General features: G+C 35.4%; 2 protein-coding genes across 4 annotated transcripts; one reads left to right on the plus strand and one right to left on the minus strand.

Moving 5' to 3' along the window:
- Positions 1 to 47: 47 nt before the first annotated feature.
- On the minus strand, positions 48 to 11,290 carry LOC127789863 (uncharacterized). 2 transcript variants are annotated; one of them, XM_052318911.1, is made up of 4 exons: positions 11,006 to 11,290; positions 10,747 to 10,838; positions 3,489 to 3,640; positions 48 to 646 (listed from the first exon to the last, which is right to left on the minus strand). In XM_052318911.1, exons 1-4 carry the CDS (start codon positions 11,006 to 11,008, stop codon positions 381 to 383), a joined length of 513 nt encoding a protein of 170 aa, XP_052174871.1. In that variant the 5' UTR covers positions 11,009 to 11,290; the 3' UTR covers positions 48 to 380. The 2 variants fall into 2 exon arrangements, with proteins under 2 accessions (XP_052174871.1, XP_052174872.1); XM_052318912.1 differs by having other exon boundaries at positions 10,747 to 10,910.
- Positions 11,291 to 13,717: 2,427 nt separating this feature from the next.
- LOC127790449 (early nodulin-20-like) lies at positions 13,718 to 19,494 on the plus strand. Of its 2 annotated transcripts, XR_008020783.1 has the most exons (3): positions 13,718 to 13,732; positions 18,528 to 18,971; positions 19,208 to 19,494. XR_008020783.1 is itself a non-coding variant. In XM_052319972.1 (2 exons), the coding sequence occupies exons 1-2, from the start codon at positions 18,697 to 18,699 to the stop codon at positions 19,257 to 19,259; spliced, it is 327 nt and encodes a 108-aa protein (XP_052175932.1). In that variant the 5' UTR covers positions 18,530 to 18,696; the 3' UTR covers positions 19,260 to 19,494. The 2 variants fall into 2 exon arrangements, 1 of the variants encoding a protein (XP_052175932.1); XM_052319972.1 differs by lacking the exon at positions 13,718 to 13,732 and having other exon boundaries at positions 18,530 to 18,971.
- Positions 19,495 to 20,372: the final 878 nt, after the last annotated feature.

The raw sequence follows: 20,372 nt of genomic DNA on the forward strand, positions 1-20,372 counted from the left end.
CTTCCAAATATATGAGTGTGCCTTGGCCAATAATGTAGAAAAAAAAATGATTTTAACAATCAAAAGGTCAATGATCTTTTGACAGAAATATGGCATTGAGTAGTCGCTGATAGTGTTTCTACACGTGTTACTACTCTCCCTCCCCTGTTAAGGGGAGGGGTTTTAACAGGGGAGGGGTTTTAAATACACGTGCAATAAGAGAGAAAAAGAGAGGTAAGCATCATCTACAAATATCAGCAAGGCATAACAGGCAGGCAGGCAGGAAGACGCAGTAGACGGACAGCTAGGTTCCCATTCATTCCAGCATCAGAACGTCAATTACACACATTCATGATCTCTTCTTGCTTTAAGTTGAACTCTGCTGGCTGAAGCAACTTAAATCAACCAGGTCCAACTTTAGGAATGTCATAATGCTCACTCATGTTGGCCAGATATTGGTTGAAATCCTGAATCCGGTCACGGTGTGACTTGTTAGCGGTTCTAGCCAGCCGATGGACGTCGATTTTCTCCTTCTGGTCCATATAGCGTCTCTCTGCCGGAGTCAGATGCTCGTCATAAGAAACAGCGTGTCCTTCACCAGTCGATTTGTTGGCATCATTTCCATCTTCTTGATTTGTATCATCTATTGACAGTCCTGTACTTCCACCTGCACCAAAAATCCACTGAAATAAAATACATAAACACTAAAATCAATCATCCTAGATGCATTGAGGACACCGGTCGAAGTCCTTAATCTCACTCACAATTCTAAACCTCAGGTCATCTCTCTGTTCGTATGGCCATATATATCATCCATAATGGTCACATCCATACATACATTTAAAACTATAGTAAAGAAATAAAGAGATCTACTATTGTTTTCCTTCTTATTATGTAAATGAACTCTTAACATCCTTTAATTAATTATGGTCTACAAATCATGCCTACAATAATAACATTGATCAAAAGATCCAAATGATGTCCAATCTGATGATAAATTAGATATTTTATTGTCACCACTAACTATTTTACAATATAATTAACGAAAGTTGATGCCTTGGTTAAGCCCATCCCCATGAATATAAAAATGCCATCATGGACTCCACGTACAAAAATGACACCTAGTGAACCCAATGCACCTAGTAAAAATAGACTGCAACTCACTACTTCACATAGAAAATTAAGTCACCCTTACATTTAATAAACAAAATTTATTAACTGACCTTTTATTTGGGTCATTGAAATCCTCAAAATTCAAAGAGGTTAACCAAATCTTCAGAAAGACAGAGACAAGAACCCCTTGCCTTTCCTGAAATATTACTAGCATTTCAATCATAGTCAATGAGGCATTTCAGCTTCTTAAGCTCTATTTCATGCATAGAGTTGCTATTATAATGGGTTATTTTCATTAAACTTTAAACCATTCCTCTCCTTGTGCTTCTTTTTCTTGATCAATCTTATGGAACAGTAAGTTAATGTGATTCAAACCCTTCCGTACGTAGACCTGGAGATTTGCATAACCCCATAATCTTACTAGAGACCCAATCTGAGTCATCCAAAGAATATTGGCTTCAACTAGGACATTTCTGCAAGATGAATAGTTGATCACCTATTATGAACTGGCTTCTTGGATTCAGCAACAGCTAAGAAAAGGCAATCTATGGAACTAATCCAGCAAGCCCAAACCACTGTGTAAAACTCGTCGGATCAAATAAAACAAACATGAATTCTAGATAAATGAAAATCACTGCTCAATGGAGTAACCAGAGCAGGAGAATGGATAATCACATGATGCTCTCTTTTATGTCTCAAATCTCACCTGATGCTCTCTTTTATGTCTCAAATCTTTCACCATGTACTTTGGAGTAAACCTCTATTTATAGATTGGGAAATGTGTCTTCAAAAGAAGATATTCCATCTAGATTTTATTTGCATGTACGAAGATGGACTCTAAGGTGGTTCTCTTCCTGTTTCAGTTTTGAATTTTGATTTCATTTTCAGTTTTGTATTTTGAAGGTCTATTTTGAGATTTTTGAAAACACGTTCTTTTTGTCATTTTGAAAAACTGTTCTTTAAAATAGAAAACTTGAAAACGCATTTACTTTGAAATTTTGAAAAATTGTTATGTTTCTTTTTCTTCTTTTCTCGTTTCTTCTTCTATTATCTGGTGCCCAACATCTTTTCCGGCGCCACCAGTCGAAGATTCACACGATTAGAGCCTACCATTAGAAACTCCAAACTAAGAGGGTTAACATACACAAAAATGGACCAAGTTTAACAGTTGAATTTTCGTAGATCTAACTTTTAATTTTTGGCCAACACTTATATGCGCACTACCAATCGCCACCAGCCACCATGGTGGTTTCCGGCGATAAGAGGTAACCATTCGACACCCAAGAGCCCATCGCGACCAACATACCCCAAAACCAGGAAGATTCAATGGCCAAATCTTTTAGATCTAAACTTAATCGTTTGACCCACCCACCTATCACATTGGCAGTCGCCATCGACCACCATGGCCGGTGGTTTTCAGCAATCTGAGGCAACCACTCGACACCCAAGGGCTCATCGACCAACATACCTTAAAACCAACAAGAGAAGGAAGAGGATAGAGGAAGAAGACCAACAAGATCGAATGGCGGGTGCAGCGGCAGGCGTAGTTGACGACGATGATGGCAATGGAGGGCGTAGTCGATGGGGACTTGTGGCGGTGACAAAGATGGTGAGCGCGATCGACGATCGAGGCTGGAGAAGGAATGGAAGAGAGGAGAAAGGAGAGAATGAATGGAAGAGAAGAGAGGAGAGAGAGAGAGAGAAGTGATATGGAGATTGAGGGCCCGGGGGGGGGGCATTTTCCATGTCGTGTTTTGGCTGAAAACACCTTTTATAAAAAAATTTCTTGTTTTCGAAAATGCGTTTTTGAAAATATCAAAGTGAACGTGTTTTCAGTATTTTGAAAAACTAAGAACTCAAAACGGGCTGAAAACAACAAAGAGAACGCACCCTAAGCTTTTGGGAATGATACCTTGCCCAAATGGACTTTTGAATGTCAAAAATCCAACTCCTATTAGACTGACAGCTGCATAGCTGCTTGAGTTAGGTAATTCATCATTGGCTTTTGGCTGCTCAAGCAATTGAACATCAGTTACTTGAGCAGCTAATTGACAGAATTATCATTCATCAACCTTTTCCATTTTTTTACTTTTCTCCTCCCCCCCCCCCTCGAAAAAAAAAAAAACCCAAACCAACCAATTAGATATTGTAGCTACTTTTTTTTTCCAACTAATGTGAAGAAAGTGAACCCAATAAAGCAAAAAGTATACATACATACATACATGCTTCTTTACTTAGCTAACAAAAGAGAAGAGAATCAAGGAGGAAGTGGAACTATGGATGGATCTGCAATATTCATTTTTCAAGAGGATAAAAATGTACATCTTGTACGTTAAGTACTCGTGTAGATAGATGAAATAACTACACAATTAAAGCAGTTCTCAGAAACAACCAACCTGCAGAAAGTTCATTTTCACTAATTTGAGAAAGTTGATCATAATGTTTCTTATGCTTCTTTTTCTTCTTCATCCCTTCTGCCTTGACATCTAATGCTTTACCCTTCAACTTTAGCTTCCCACCAACAACATTCTCATATGCAGACATTTTCCTGTTGGCAAGATAAAACAACAAAATTTAGGGCTCACAAAAGATGGTGTAAAAAATATAAATAGCAAATTAAATAACCAGCAAAAGAATCCACGGTTCGATGTAGTTCACGAGAATCAACTATCATTACACCAGTGTTATAAGTCGACTTCCCATAAACCAGGATTAGCATAAACCCATAAAAACAGCACATTGCTTAATGGTGGTTCCATCAACAAGGACATTGGTATCCTAATTCATGAATAACAACCAAAGGGCATGAAAAATTGATAAGTAGAGAAAGGAATATTTTCTTTCAGAACCTGCATCCCAAGGTTAGGTGTCAGGATCCAAAATTAGGATCATGATCAGTGTTGATCTTAATGCTAGGATGACCCCCTTGAGACCAACAAGCAGCTTATGCTAGGTTAGTCATCAATTACGAAATACAATTGGTATCATATAAAGCCAATATTCAATAGCGAAATTACATTTAAATTTAATTCTTTTAACTGGAACAAAAATGCATTTAACGATCAGATAAAGAAATACAAAACTAAAATTTGACTCCAGGTGTCGATGTATCCACATGCAGCGTGTCTAAGATGATGATATACACAAAACTGATGACACGAGACAACTTAACTGGATGCACGGCTTCACCAGGCCAAAACTTAAAAAATGTTAACATCAACAATGTCCGTCCACAAGGGACTCTTACAAAAGCTTGCCATGTCCACTAGGAAAAGACATCAAATTTCATGTCACAAGCAACACGGGTAGAATAATAGCAATATATATATAACTCAATATATCAGTTAATGTAGATTTTGAAAATCATATTAGCATGTGAAACATGTCAATGAATTTTTCCTTTAAACAGTCAATCAAGAAAATATATAGTTCATACAATATATGGACATTAATGTATGTCAAATTGTGCCCAAATCAGGAGAACATGTTAAACAGTTAAGCAGTAGTTGAGACGACACAACGACCTCTCGCAAATAACAGTTACACAGTACCATGTGTGTTAGTGCCCTAATACTAGATTTAGATGACATCTAGCAATTGTAATTATGGGACTAATGAAGTAATTCTTGCAAATATAATAAAAAATGTTTTCATATTTTTAGGTCATATCTTCATTCATATTTTTCCAAATAATATATATATATATATATGATTGAGCCCTTAGAGTTCCTGATAAAAGTCTTACTCTTAAGTGCTAATAATATGTGACAAAGACTTTCGGATTAAGAAATTCTTAATAATATTCCCAGTCCTTAAATTTCTCATAAGTGGGCTATGATTAATCAATTACAGACTGGCACATGGGTTATTACATTTGATTAGTATAAGATACTAATGATAAAGGATTGTGAGTCACGTGTCATAATCCATAAGATGGATATACTAGACATATGGGTAGATGCTAGTTGAACATCTACCGAATATGACGCACATGATAGATTACATAGTTGGGAGGATCTATGATCTATCATAGACTTTGATTGTGTTACTGGTCCTTAGACTGGAGGCAACATAGTATGTCGGTGCCAGAGATTTGCCGTTGATAAGAATCATCCAGTTGCCGAGTAAGAGATGCACTGTGTTGTCTCTGTACAATGGCGTATGGAGGCAGATGATTGTTAATGGAGTCCATCAACCTCCAGCGTGAGGTGAACATCCTATGCAATCAGTGATGGATTTATGTCCTTATGTAATGGTTGACATAAACATGTTTTTATTTTTAAAGACATTGTTGAAATTGAAGACAAATTATTAGTCGGTTATTATTTTTTAACATGGTATTATGTAATGGTTGACCATAACTTTTTAATTTTGAGAGATAGATTTCATGGCACAGAATCGACAAACCCCTATGGGTGAGGAAATGAGCTCAAACCAAATGGATCCTACATCTAAGAATTGTCACATACGTTGGAATGAGACAATGGATAATTAGCTCACTATATCATCAAGTGTTGACCAGGTCACAAAAGAAGTGACAATGATGTTACCATATCTCAAGTGTCCAAGGTAATTGAGAGCGTATATAATGGGTGCTACCAATTTGTCGTTTCTGCAACGGATTCAGGGCACATGGCTATGGGAGGACGACATGGGTCTTGGTGGTCTCCCCTTGTCCTTGCTCTCTTCATATCGTTTGTTCGATTTGAGCTGAGTTGGGTATTCATATTTAAGCGAAGAAGAACGAGAGAACCAACTTTTGCAAACCACTCTCTTGGCCTTAGCTTGTTTTATCTCTTCATTCCAGAGCCCAAAACCCTCCTTCATTGCTCTTTGTTTTCTCTATTGCTAGGGTAGCAAACCAAATATATACTCTCTATATTTTGGAGATCATTTATGTGAACCCAAAATCAGTTTAATCTCCCTCACTCAATCTGGCCAGCACATAGATTGGGTTTAGGGATTCATCCACCACTAGGAGCATGGATTGACTAGGCACCTCGTGTTTTCGGGGGTTGGGTTAGTCACCCGAGGTGCTGTTCAGGAGCTACGCGGAGGGCAAAGGCTGCTACTTGGAAGGATATCCAGCCTCTACTTCAAATCCAGACCAACAGTGAGGTATTTTTCTGATCCTTCTATGGTTTGGTTTGCATATGGTCATTGGAAACCGAGTCTTGCAAGGGGATTCTTTATTTTTTTCCGCTATACTTGTATGTGTTTTCGGGAAAAAATTTTTGAAAACAAGCAAAACCCTTGCATGATACACCAAGAGTTGGTGTTCCCCTTTACCATGGCCAACAGTTCCCTACTATAAGCATCTTGGGTACTCACTAACTAGTTACACATGCAAGCAAAAAACATGATACCCTTCAGACTAAGTATTCCCCAATACCCTAATAATGCAGTTTGGACAACATGTGCAATTATTTTCAATAACAAAATTTTCCTTTTCTTAGTGGATTTAAATCAGTTTAATTAACAAATTTTTTGTTTCGATAATCAGAGAACAGTAATGCACTAAACATTCAAGATAATATTTATACTCTTATATATAACATAAATACTTGCTTGACAGGTAAAACAATTTACCTAGCTTAGCCCTTCCTGGTTTAGTTCCTTAATACCTTGTTCAATCTTTCAAGATCATTAGGATGACAACAAGTTATAATCAAAACACAATGGTTTAACAACAATTTACCTAGCTAAGCCCTTCTTGGTTTAGTTCCTTAATACCTTGTTCAATCTTTCAAGATCATTAGGATGACAACAAGTTATAATCAAAACACAATAGTTTAACCTCAATGTTTAGTGCATTATTGTTCTCTGATTATCAAAACAAAAAATTTGTTAATGAAACTGATTTAAATCCACTAAGAAAAGGAAAATTTTGTTATTGAAAATAATTGCATATGTTGTCCAAACTACATTATTGGGGTATTGGGGAATACCTAGTCTGAAGGGTATCATGTTTTTTGCTTGCATGTGTAACTAGTTAGTGAGTACCCAAGATGCTTACAGTAGGGAACTGTTGGCCATGGTAAAGGTGAACGCCAACTCTTGGTGTATCATGCAAGGGTTTTGCCTGTTTTCAAAAACTTTTTTCCGAAAACACATACAAGTATAGTGGAAAAAAATAAAGAATCACCTTGCAAAACTCAATTTCCAATGACCATATGCAAACCAAACCATAGAGGGATCAGAAAAATACCTCACTGTCAGTCTGGATTTGAAGTAGAGGCTGGATATCTCCCAAGTAGCAGCCTTTGCCCCCCACGCAACTCCTGAACAGCACCTCGGGTGACTAACCCAACCCCCGAAAACACGAGGGGCCTAGTCGATCCACACTCCTAGTGGTGGATGAATCCCTAAACCCAATCTATGTGCTGGCGAGATTGAGTGAGGGAAATTAAACCTGATTTTGGGTTCATAGAAATGATCTCCAAAAACCAAAATATAGAGACTATATATTTGGTTTGCTACTCTAGCAATGGAGAAAACAAAGGAGCAATTAGAGGGAGTAATGAAGGAGGGTTTTGGGCTCTGGAATGAAGAGAGAAAACAAGCTAAGGCCGAGAGAGTGGTTTGCAACAAGTTTGCAAAAGTTGGCTTCTCTCGTTCTTCTTCTTCTTCTTCTTCTTCGCTTAAATATGAATACCCACAAAAACCCTAAATGCCTAACTCAACTCAAATCGGACAAACGACATGAAGAGAGAGCAAAGGGACAAGAGGGAGACCACCAGGACGCATGTCGTCCTCTTCAATCGTCCTCTCGTAGCCACGTGCCATAAATCCGTTGCAGAAACGATAAATCGATAGCACCCATTATATACGCTCTCAATTACCTTGGACACTTGAGATATGGTAACACCATTGTCACTTCTTTTGTGACCAGTCAACACTTGATGATATAGTGAGCTAATCATACAATTATCCATTGCCTCATTCCAACGTATGTGACAATTCTTAGATGTAGGATCCATTTGGTTTGAGCTCATTTCCTCACCCATAAGGGTTTGTCAATTCTGTGCCATGAAATTTGTCTTTCAAAATTAAAAGATTATGGTCAACCATTACATAATACCATGTTAAAAAATAATAACTGACTAATAATCTGTCTTCAGTTTCAACAATGTTAATTAGTCATGCGTTCAATTTCAACAATGTCTTAAAAAATAATATTAACATAATAACATGTTTATGTCAACCATTACATAAGGACATAAATAACAATTAAAAATTCAACTTTAATCGAAATCAACTCCTGCATCATGGTTAGGGATGATAATCAGCCCACATTAAATCAATAATTGTATTCCTATTATTAGACCATGTTGCATCAGATGTGAAAGATATGTGAGCATTTGGAGTCTCGTCTTCAGGTACATTGACATGTGTATGGTTAACCTCATCATCGCTTGTATCGAAGCCCTCATCACAAACATTTTCTATATCATCATTCCTTAAGAATTTGTGGATGGCACAACAAGCAAGGACTATCTTTGCTCGTGTTTCAATGTCGTGGTAGGGTTGATGCCTCAAGTATGCAAATCTTCTCTTAAGCAAGCCAATTGTCCTCTCAACAACATTACATAGAGATGAATGCCGAAAATTGAACAACTCCTTACTGCTTTCAGGATGTCGACCCTCAATGTCTCTACGATGATAACAAGTCTTGCGATATGGTGCAAGAAATCCCAGAACCAATGGGAAGCCGGCATCACAGAGATGGTATTTACCTATCAAAGAATTGTTTGTTACATATTCATTATTAAATAATTGGTAATCTTGTGAAAAAAATGCTATCAAACTAGTGGTACAACTTAACCAAAGGAATTATCAGCTTATGTCCTTGCCGTAATATTGCACTCCTTAACAATCAACCGTCATGTGCTGATCCCTCCCAACCGAAAAGCACATATGTAAATTTCATATCAAATGTGCAAGCTACTAAAACATTCTGAGAAATCACTTGCTTTCTATTGCGATACCTAACTTGTTCCTCTAAGGGGACATTTACAGCAATGTGTGTACCATTTATTGCCCCAACAACATCCTTTAACAAATATATATATATATATACTTTTAATAAGAAAATTCGAATATTGAACCTTTACAAAATATATAATGAAATAATTTCGACCCCTAACCTAAAAATATGTGAACCAAGCAATGTTCTAAAAATCGGAATAGGTAGCTGCCTAGGAGCTAGGCGGCCCTTGGCTGCCACGAATATAGCCTAGTCGGCCCCTCTAGGCGCCTGACCCGATTAATCGGGCGACGCGACACCTAGCCGCCTGGGACGCCTAATTTTTGGGTTTAAATCTTACCCTTCATCGATTCCGAAGCCTCTCATACTCCTCTTAGCCGTCTCACCCTTTCATACTCCTCTCAGCCCAAGGCTGCCGCTGCCTCAACGTTGTCGATACCTCCTCACTACCTCCAACTCCATCGCGACCCCCTCACCGCCTCTACGCCGTCTTGCCCCGTCCTCGCTACGTCAACGTCGTCGCCGCCACTACTGTCAAACTCCATCTCCGCTTCCGACCCCCCCCTCTCTCTCTCTCTCTCGCATTGTTGGGTGTTAGCTGTTAGGGTTTATTATGTTATTTATTTTTCTTTTCTATTTATATGTTAGATATATATATATATTTTCTTTTCTATTTATATGTTAAATATATTAGATATATATATATTTTCATGCCACTTTCAACTTTGATTTAATTGAAAATAACATCAAGTTACATCACAAAGTTAAAAAAAATAAAAAAAACCAATAGTTTTCCTAAACCCGCCTAGGCACCCTAGGCGCTAGGCCCCAACCTGGTGCCCGACTAGCGCCTAGCGCGTTTTAGAACACTAGAACCAAGGCTTGACATTTTCTTTCTCGTATGGTGAGTTCTGAACAATGGCATTACTAACAACATCTCTACACAGTCTGAGACAAGTGTGTAAGACCTTTTGGAAGTAATAACTCACTGTTTGTCCAGATCTAAAGAAAGTAAAACTTCTAGCTCGATTCATTCGTCATGCCCGACCGTGTTAAGGAAAATAGCCACTTGTTCCTCAACTAGGACAGATATACTATCAACCAATCCATATGTTCGTAACCGAGCACATAATCTATGAAACGGATCTATTTTCATCCTAAGTAGGTTATGGCAGATTCTATCACTCATTCCAAACATTCGTGTAAGGGTCATTTGTCCTTTAGAATCCCAATTTATATGAGGAGCCCTTGGGAGATGTTAGGCTGCGAGGCCTAATATCATTATATATCACAATAGCTTGCATGACCATCACCCAAAATAAGCCCAAACGTTGTCGTTGCCATCGAAGTTGATTCCTTGTTGAAGGCATGTTACTCACTACCACGTATAAAATAAAAATTCAATAAAATTAACATATAAATTATATAATATAATTAATAAGACACATACAAAATATTTTCTACAAAAACAGTGAACAAAAATTCACATAATTTTACACAAACTAAATAGTAAAGACTGAATTATTACACCATTAAACCCCAAAGAAAAGGTAAAAATAGATATTGAAAACAATGGATAAACCAAAATGCAAAACCAGAAATAGAAGGCCGCCGGCCGTCCATCGGAAGGTGGCTGAAAACCAGAAAACAAGGGCTGGAAAGCTGACCGTGAACGAAGATGGCGACGAGGATGAACGGCGGTCTGAAGTCGGAATCGGAGGTCGACTTCGGCGGAGATGGCGAACACGAAGATCGCTCGCTGAAACAGAGACCAAGATCGCTTTCGGTGGACGAATACTCAAAATCGGTGGTCGAAGACCAAGATCGCTCGCTGAAACAGAGAGAAAAACCAAGATCGGTGGACGAAGACCAAGATCCCTCGCCGGATCTACAGAAACAAGAACAGAACGTGGCCGGAAATCTTACCATGGAAGAAGATGAAGATGCGCCGGTGGTCTGAAACTCGAAATCGGAGATGGTCTTCTGCGGAGAAGGCGACGAAGCCCAGGACGGAGCTCGTCTTCGGCGGTGGATGGCGACTCACAGGAAGTCGGAGATGGCGACGAAGCCCAAGTCGGAGCTCGACTTCGGCGGTGGATGGCGACGAAGAGGAAGGGGAGAAAGCCCGCGCGAATGGGAGAGGAAACCCTAGAGAAATTTGGGTTGACAGACGCAATGGAATTTGGGTGATCTGCAAACGCAAACGCGGTGAGTAATTCCCTCGAAAAAATAATGATGAGTAATGCAACGTGTACATTATTTTTGTATATCTTGAACTACATAAGATATATCAATGACAAAAATATTCTGCGCCTTTCTATGTGCCTCACGCGTCTCTATGCGCCTCAGAGGGATATTTTTGTTATTGATACATCTTTATGTAATCCAAAATGTATACAAAGGTGTATCAATAATACACCAAAAGCGATAAATTCGCCTCACGTGAGCCAAAGTTAGAGATGAATTTGTCTAACAAAAATAAATTAAATAAATATTACAAAAATTAAATTTTAAGTGAAAAATAATTACAATCAAACTCACTAATAATAAGTGAAGCTAATTAGGTTTGATTTTGTTATATGTCTATTGGGCTAAGCTAACTGGGTGGGTTCAATTATAAAATCACTCAATAATGACATATTGCAATATAATTAAGTGCTTGGCAATTCAATTCTAATCTATCTTATTTTAGATATAGAAACTAGTAATTCCAACTAATTTATATATGTAAAAGAAAAAAAAAAACATGGACGCAATTAACTTATAATTGCATATATGGAAAGAAGTTTTTTTTTTCTGTTGGTTGGGTAGGTAGAAGTGTAATTAATTAATTATAACAACACTATATAATTTGGCAAAGTGATTACATTATCTTAATCCACTATATATACATATATACACGTGTATAAAAGGGAATAAAACCTTAAAATGATCATCATCATCAGTGAGTTGGATTAATTAATTGACGGAGAATGATGAGTATTTCAGATTTGTTAATTAATATATAAATACAAAAAATAAGATATAAAAAATATTTCAAATTTTTATCTTTATAATGTGTTTGTTAAACTTATTCAGTGATTCTTAAAAAAGAAGTCACGTGACTTCTTATCTGACATTATTTAGATATATTTATTTATCTCCTTTTTAAGTAAGCATATCTTGAGCGAAAAATGAAGTATATGTCTTTTAGTATATTTCAAAAAATTTAACAAATAATGTAATAAAAATATTATAATATTTTTCGTTCTTGTCTTAATCATTTTATACTTTAATTCAAAATACATTCTAATTTTATTTTGATACAATCTTATCTTACTCATTTTAATAAACGTTGCTACTATATATATATACATGTTTGTAACTATCAAATTAAGAATATTAATTAATTGGGTGAAGAAGTGAGTCTTAAAACTGTCAACTTGGTTGTTAAAAATATCATCATTAAACTCCAATTTATAGTCAAAATGTTATAGATCTTTAATTTACTATACAATTTCATAACTATTATCAATTGTTGTTAAAAGAGTCTAAAATGTTGGTGTAACTAACAATGTAAATTCATATATAATATTAAAATATCACGTCATTTAAACTTAATCTAAAAATTATGAATCCTCGTTATTATATATGGGTTCACATCGTTAGGCATGTCTGTATTTTTATAATTTTTTTTAATGATAATTATAAAATTATATATTAAATTAAAATTTAATAATTTTTTTATCATAAATTAAAATTTAATGACCTTTCTAGCATATCTTATCAAACCCTGGAAAGCAATTGATTGATCAAAGCAATTTAAATCGGCAGATCTGCTCAACTCTAATTACTCATGGCAAGATTTGGTAGAAAAACTACCACTACCTTCAAAGAAGCTCATCATTACAACCCCAATTAACAAGAATTTGACCTATAAAATATAGAACATCATTTAATTTTAGATTTCTAGGCAAATAGAATCCTTCTCTAATTTAGATTCCCCTTTTCATGTTGAATTCTCCCAATTACCCAAACTTTCAATGATCTTATGGCCTGTTTGATTGGTCATTTTTTTCATAGAAAATGGCTATTTTCCACTCAAATTCCAATTTTTGGGTGTTTAATTGGCCAAATTTTTCATGAAAAATGTTTTTCATATTGCAGTCACGTGACCCTCAATTCCCATTTTTGTTAGAATTGATTTTCCCATGGAGGGATTGGATTTCATTTTATATGGAACCGCACAACTGTTTCATCTTCCTCCATCGCCCACCAACAGAGAGCAATGAAGATCGGTCATCGACGGTTGCAGTAGCCATTAGTGATAGCGACGGCAATGGGCAGCGAAGATGGCAGCAGTGATGATGGTTGCTACAACCAACGATGGGGCGAGGTAAGGAACAGAACTGGGTTTGGGAGTGAGGGGGGGAGAGAGAGAGAGATGGGCAACGAAGCTTACCGCGAAGGCTCTGAAAGTGGGCAGCGAGGCTTACCGTGTAGGCTCTGAAAGTGAGTTGGTCATTCCATGGTGACACCTCCTTGACCTCATCTCCTTCCTCCGGCGCCTTCTTATTCTCCAAGTCCTGATTCGAGATAAGCTTCCATGGTAGCACCTCCTTGACCTCCTCTCCTTCCTCTGACACCTTCTTATTCTCCAGGTCCTGATTTAAGGTAAGCTTCCACGGCAGCACCTCCTTAACCTCTTTTTATCGGCGTTTTGCGCTTGTCTGGCCATGCTACCGGATTTCTCCATTCTCCGGCGATGGCAGTGATGGGGGGAGACAGGGATAACTGGGTTTGGGAGGTAAGGATGAGAGAGAGAGAGAGAGAGAGAGATGAGAGAAGGAAGGAGATGGGGTTGGTTTGGGGAGGGAATTCCATAGAAAACAAAATTGTAATCAAACACTTTTAATTGATAAATTCTATGTAAATAATTTATAGGTAATTGAATTGTCTAGAATTTATTTTCTTTTTATGCAAGTTCTATACTTGCAATCAAATACACCCTTATTTTTTTTCCCAAGATGGCAAAAATAGTCGTGGAAACCTTTCTTTAAGGTCCCAAAGCCTGCCCAACCATCTTCCTACAACCTTGTAGTGTCACCTTATTTTCCCACACGAATCCATATTCCTTCTTTAGCCACCCTTCTTTGTTAACGGGCAGCCAATACAATTGGACAAAGTATCTATCCATAGAGCTATACCAATTTTTTACTTGCACATCATTTAATCTTGGGATTTCAAGTCTACATTTCTTTTCTTTAACAATTTGTCACAATTGCTCATCTTCCCCAAGAAGCCTCCACACCTACTTGAGCAACAACGCCTATGCTCTACGGACCCTACTCCAAGCCCACCAAGCTTCATAGATTTCCCTACCAATTCCCATCCTGCCAAGGCCAATTTATGATGATCATTGATACTGGACCAAAAAAATTCCTTTTAATTCTTGGATCTTTAACAAGAATAGATAATAGATGGGTAAACTAGACAAAACCAGTTTTACCAAAACCAACCTCCTTGCAATCGATAAATGTCCTACTTTCCACGAGCTGAACCCATTCTTTAACTTAGAAATTAGCCCTTCCCAAGTCGAGGCCCTTCTAAGACACAACCCAAGTGGAAGCCCCAAGCAAATGAATGGAAAAGAAAAACCTTATTTGCACCTCAGCAATGTAGCAAAATAGCTCAGCCAATCATCATTCACATCCAATCCATATAAAGCACTTTATACCAAAATTAACTTTAGGCCCGACATTAGTTTAAAGCTTTTAAGAATCTTCCTTACAATTTAGAGGTATGACAAACTAAACACCAAATAATCAACAAATTATAGTAAAGAGATCTCTAAATTGATATTTTCCACCCTCACCCCTTTTAAAACACCAGAAGATAGTGTAATCTTAAAAGAGTTTATTTAACCCCTCTACTCAGGGGTGGATTTACGTGCAACCCACAATAAAATTTAAATTTTGAATGACAGCACATAATGAAATTTAAATTTTGAAGAAAAATTTTCAACCTAACTTCAATCCAGTCATTCCCAACCTAAATTCTCAGATCTATCCCTACCTCCACTTCTATCATGAAAAGAAATAGGAAAAGAGGATTACCTTACCTCAAACCTCTCTCCAGATCACGAAATTACCAATTATGACTCAATTTACAAGCATAATTATGGATTTGAGAAATCCATAAAGCCCATCTTTCCCCAAAACCCATGGCTTGCATTACTTCAAAGATATAATATCAATTCACAATATCAAAAGCCTTTTCCATGTTAAGTTTGACAAGTACATCACCTATTTTTCCCATGTACAATGTAGAGCATTGTGATTAGAATCATACAATAGGTATAAGTTTTTGAAGAGACATTAACTTATAATAATGGAAGAGTAAAATCTCATATTCGAAAATCATAAAAAATGTTTGAATCCACTCACTAAGAGGAATTAGTTGTGTTTAATAAATAAGAAGAAGTTATATATCAGTATAAATAAGATCTCAGACTATAAACTATTAATGGTTACCAATAAAAAGGAAATAGAAATAGGTCCCCAAAGCAAACCATCAACCATAATTTTTGTGACAAAAAATCAAAGTTTTATACAAGAATTCAAGTTTGTCTTTTAACTAAATAAGGGAATCTTTTATTTATTATGTTTTTTTATTACAATGACTCATGAGACAAAGGGAGTGTGTTTTAGGATTATCACGCATAACTATGAATAAAGAACATCTTAAGAAACAACCTAGGTCAAAAGGATTTTTGAAACTGTCGAATGATTTTGGTCAACCAAACTCAATAATTTGGTCGAGTAAATAGTTATTGCAAGAAGTGATCTAACATTGTAGAAGTGTTTGATTGCTCGAACTAGTGATTTTGTTTGAGTAAACTTACATAGTCAAATAACTTGGTTCCTGTTGAACAACTTTAGTTGACCAATTTTTTTCCTTTGATTGACTCAACTATTAAGGACATGTTTGCTTTAGTTACTAAAAGACATTAGTCGACTACACTTATAGATTTGGTCAACTAAACAAAACAAGACAATGCTTGAAGGTTTAGGTTGCGTTCTCTTTATTTTTTAATTTTTAGTTTTGAGTTTTGAATTTATTTTTAACTTTCTATTTTAGTAGTTTGTTTTTAGAAAATCGAAAACGTATTTTTTTTGTCATTTTAAAAAACTATTTCTCAAAACAGAAAATTAAAAAACGCGTTCTCTTTGAAATTTTGAAAATATTTTTTTAATAATATTTTATTCAATAAATTTGATTAATCAATAAATTGAAAATATTTAATGTTAATGTATTATTTATAAAATATATACATTTTAAAGTTAATGAATTTTGTAATATTTTTTTCTATTATAATAATAAAATATAAATAAATAAATAAATAAATGTATTTTGAATTTAGAGTTTGTTTTAGATGAAAACACTCAAAACAACTTTTCTTTGTTTTGAGTTTTCTTTATAATTTTTTTTTTGTTTTCAAAAATATATTTTTAAAAACAATAAATAAAACGAATTTTTATTATTTTAAAAAATTAAAAATTAAAAATAATTTAAAAACAGTAAAGAGAAGACAACTTACTTTTTTTTTATTTTAGTTGACTACACGATCAACTTTGGTCAATCAAACTTTGTACTAGCACATAACTTCAGTGGCTAACTTTAGTCGATTACACCTTCAGCTTTGGTTGACCGAACAACATTTCATTTGAATAAATCTTAAGTTTTGAGAAATAATTTTTAAAAGAACAATGATTCATGATTTGTCAAAAATAAAAAATAAAACATTTGTTTCTATTAGAAAATGATTTAAGCTTTAATATATTCTAAAAATGAATTTTGTTATTATCAAAACTATTTAATTGTACCCTTGAAATTAACAATATACAATGTTGGCTTAAGGTATAGGCTAAGGCCCCCAGGAGGGGGGGGGGGGATAAAAATATCAGGAGATGCAAAAGACAAAAAAAGCTAGAAAAAGAGAGATAAGAAGTTGGAGGAGATGTCGGGAAGAGAGAGAGACATTAGAGAAGATGTCGGAGTAGAAAGAAGTTTTTTAAAATTAAAATTAATAAAATTTTATTTATGTTTAACTATATTAGGGGAAAATTTAAATAATAATTTAACTATATTATCAATTAAAAAGATTTACTTTCTAAAGTTAAATACAAAAATTTAATTAATACTTTTTACATATCAAAAAATAAAAAAAATAAATTTTCAATAATTTTTATAATTTATTTATATTATTAAAGGTGGCTAGAATAATTGTTTGCGGCGGTACACCCAGTCTTAAGCCCCACCTGACAATGTAGATTATGATGGTACTGAAAACGTGACGATACATCCAAGGTCTTAAAAGATGCCTCTCGCTGCTAAGAGACAACTGTTATAGAGCCATTTTTAACAACTAATTTCTTTGTTAATTTGTAGCAATAAGGAGCAAAGCCTGATGTAGCTTCATGTATGGCCGATAAATTTGCTAGATTTGTGTCCATAAAACTTATTATTTTTAAGAAACGATGCAGAATGTGAGCACATAACCCAAACACGAGTTTAGATACTATTTATTTTAATTAGTGATAAGTATGTAATTATCATTGTGTCTACTATAAATATAATTAGGTGTTGGGAAATTTTAGTGTGACATTATAAAGTATTTTACTAATAAAACGTTGGAATTCGTATCAGTAGTTCGTGAGTTCGATTTCTTGTCTTGTGCAATAAGAAAAAATCTTCATCTATAATTTACCTCTAGTGTCGAAATTGAGGGTACAAGCGATGGAGACCGCAAAAAAGCAATAATTCCAAGTAATAAAATATTTATGTAAGATATATGGATATAAAAATATGTTTTAGTAAAATTATATATTATATGTTATTTATTATATACATATAACATATTTTTATCAATATATACATATATAATTAGAAATAAAAAAATAGGGCTATTTTTTTATTTCTAATTATATATGTGCATATATTTAGATAAAAAAAACATACTTTATGTATATACATACAAATATATATAAATATATATTTATGCAACCAATCACACAAAACAAAAATGGGATCAAGTTGTCCCACATAAATGACTCAGCGATAAAGTATATAAAGTTTTACAAGGAGTATTTAGTGATTAAATTTTTATGGTGGCATTTATTTCATATGGAGATATGAACTAATCAATGTCTTGTTTTGTGTGTATGTAGTATGTGATCATATTCGAATTTATCTGAATAATGAATCGGGGGAAGACTGTTAGTCTCTAGGACTAATCAGGCGAAGTTCGGAACCTGAGTTATAAAAACAAGGGGGGGGGGGGGGGAATTAAGTTTTGGTATGTATTATTGAATTATATTTATATAATTTTTCTATTACACTAAACTTTATAATGACACGACTCATAATATTTTGCATGTAATGGTAATGGAATCGTTACTTTCTCAAGATTGAAGGAAAGGAAGACTCTTTCTGGCAGTTGGAAGAAACGGGGAGTGACCGTTAGGTGATACCTACGGTTCCAAAGTACCCGGCAAACTTCACCAAGTACAAGACCTCCGACGCCTCCAAACACAGAGCGACACCCAGATCAAAGGCTCCGTGGCGACTGCCGAAGGATGAAAAACGGATACACATCTCCGACGTCGTCATCTCCGCCGTCGCCGCCGTCGCCTCTTCCGGTCAGCGTAGGAGCTGGCAACCGCAGCTACTTCTTCTCCTCCTCGCCGTCTCCGTCGCCGCCCTTCTCCTCCTCTCCGTCGCCCAATGTCTCCGCCGACAACCTGCCGCTTCTCCTGCATCGCCGGCCCGCCCCCTCCGCCTTCTCCCTCGACCGACCAGACCTCCCCGAAGATGATCAATCGGGGTCCGGCAGCTCGTGCCTAAGACAATGGTGAGGCTCTCTTCCGTTTCTCTTGGATTTTGATCGTAGAACGTGTTTTAAGAATTGCAATTTCTTGTTGAATTTGTTGTGGATGATTGAATCTTGTGTAAACTGAATAGTTAGATCCATTGACTCTGAATGTTTTCAAATTCTCAACTACCAGTCAAAATTTTCAACAATTTCAAACAGAGAAGAAAGGAGAGCCTAGAATGAATCTATAGTTTTCGTAATCTCGCGCAATGCAGGTTGGAATGGCTGGTGTTGAGATGCTGCAGTTGCTCATCTTGGTTGGCCTGAAACTTCCGCCGGCCGGTATCGCCATTGAAGCGCCGCCCAAGCTACTAACAGCTGGATCGAGCGAGCTAGCTAGCTACTACTTCATGTTAAGATGATCATCATCAATAATATTGTCACCAACACTGTAACACTTTATAGGCCATCAATCAAGTTGCAAGTGATTCATATGTGCTTGGCGATTCTAAAATATAGATTTCGTTAATGTTACATGAAACAAAGTGAGATCATTTCAATCTTCTTCCGCCTTTTGTTGGTTTTTTACGATTGTTTACACTTAATTTTACCATTACTTGTAGAGAGAACCGGCTCAACCAACTTGTGGATCTTAGGCTAAAAAGTTTGTAGGGCCTTCTCAAGAACATTACTTTTTTATGTAAAAAAATAAATAATACACATTTTTATGAAAACATTTCATCATTTCATTAAATTAAAAAATAAAAAGTTGAAATTTAATCAATTACAAAATACGATAATCTTGTGGATCTTCGGCTAAAAAGTTTGTCGGGGCCTTCTCAAGAGCATTTACTTTTTTATGTAAGAAAATAAATAATACACATTTCTATGAAACTTTTTTATCATTTCATTAAATTAAAAAATAAAAAAGTTAAAATTTAATCAATTACAAAATATGATAATCTTTTAACGATATTGAATTTTCAACTAAAATATAATATTTGAGAGATCAAAAGAAATCAAACAACCTACTACAATAAATAAGGAAGTGGAAAAAATTGGGAACAATGGGGTTTTTTTAGGGCTGCAATTGAAAGATTTATAATAAAAAATAAATTTACAATTTTAAAGTTTATGGGATATTTAAGAAGAAACAGTAAAAATCGAGAACAAAAAATTAGGAACAATGAAAAGAGAAAACATAAAAATTGGAAAGAGAAAATGAGAAAGACAAAACGTTATAAATTAATTGTTGGGCTGGGTGTGAAAATTTAAACTAAAAGTTGGAATTTTAGATTCAAATTTTTTTAATAAAATATTTATTATTAATATATATATATATATATAAATTATAAAATTTTAGGATCTTAGGAAATGTGGGGCTTAGGCAGCCGCCTTATAAAAAAACTAATAGTGAAGTTATTCTTACTTTTCAACTAA

This window comes from Diospyros lotus, chromosome 14 (assembly GCF_014633365.1).
Source record: "Diospyros lotus cultivar Yz01 chromosome 14, ASM1463336v1, whole genome shotgun sequence".
Classification (NCBI taxonomy): Eukaryota; Viridiplantae; Streptophyta; class Magnoliopsida; order Ericales; family Ebenaceae; genus Diospyros; species Diospyros lotus.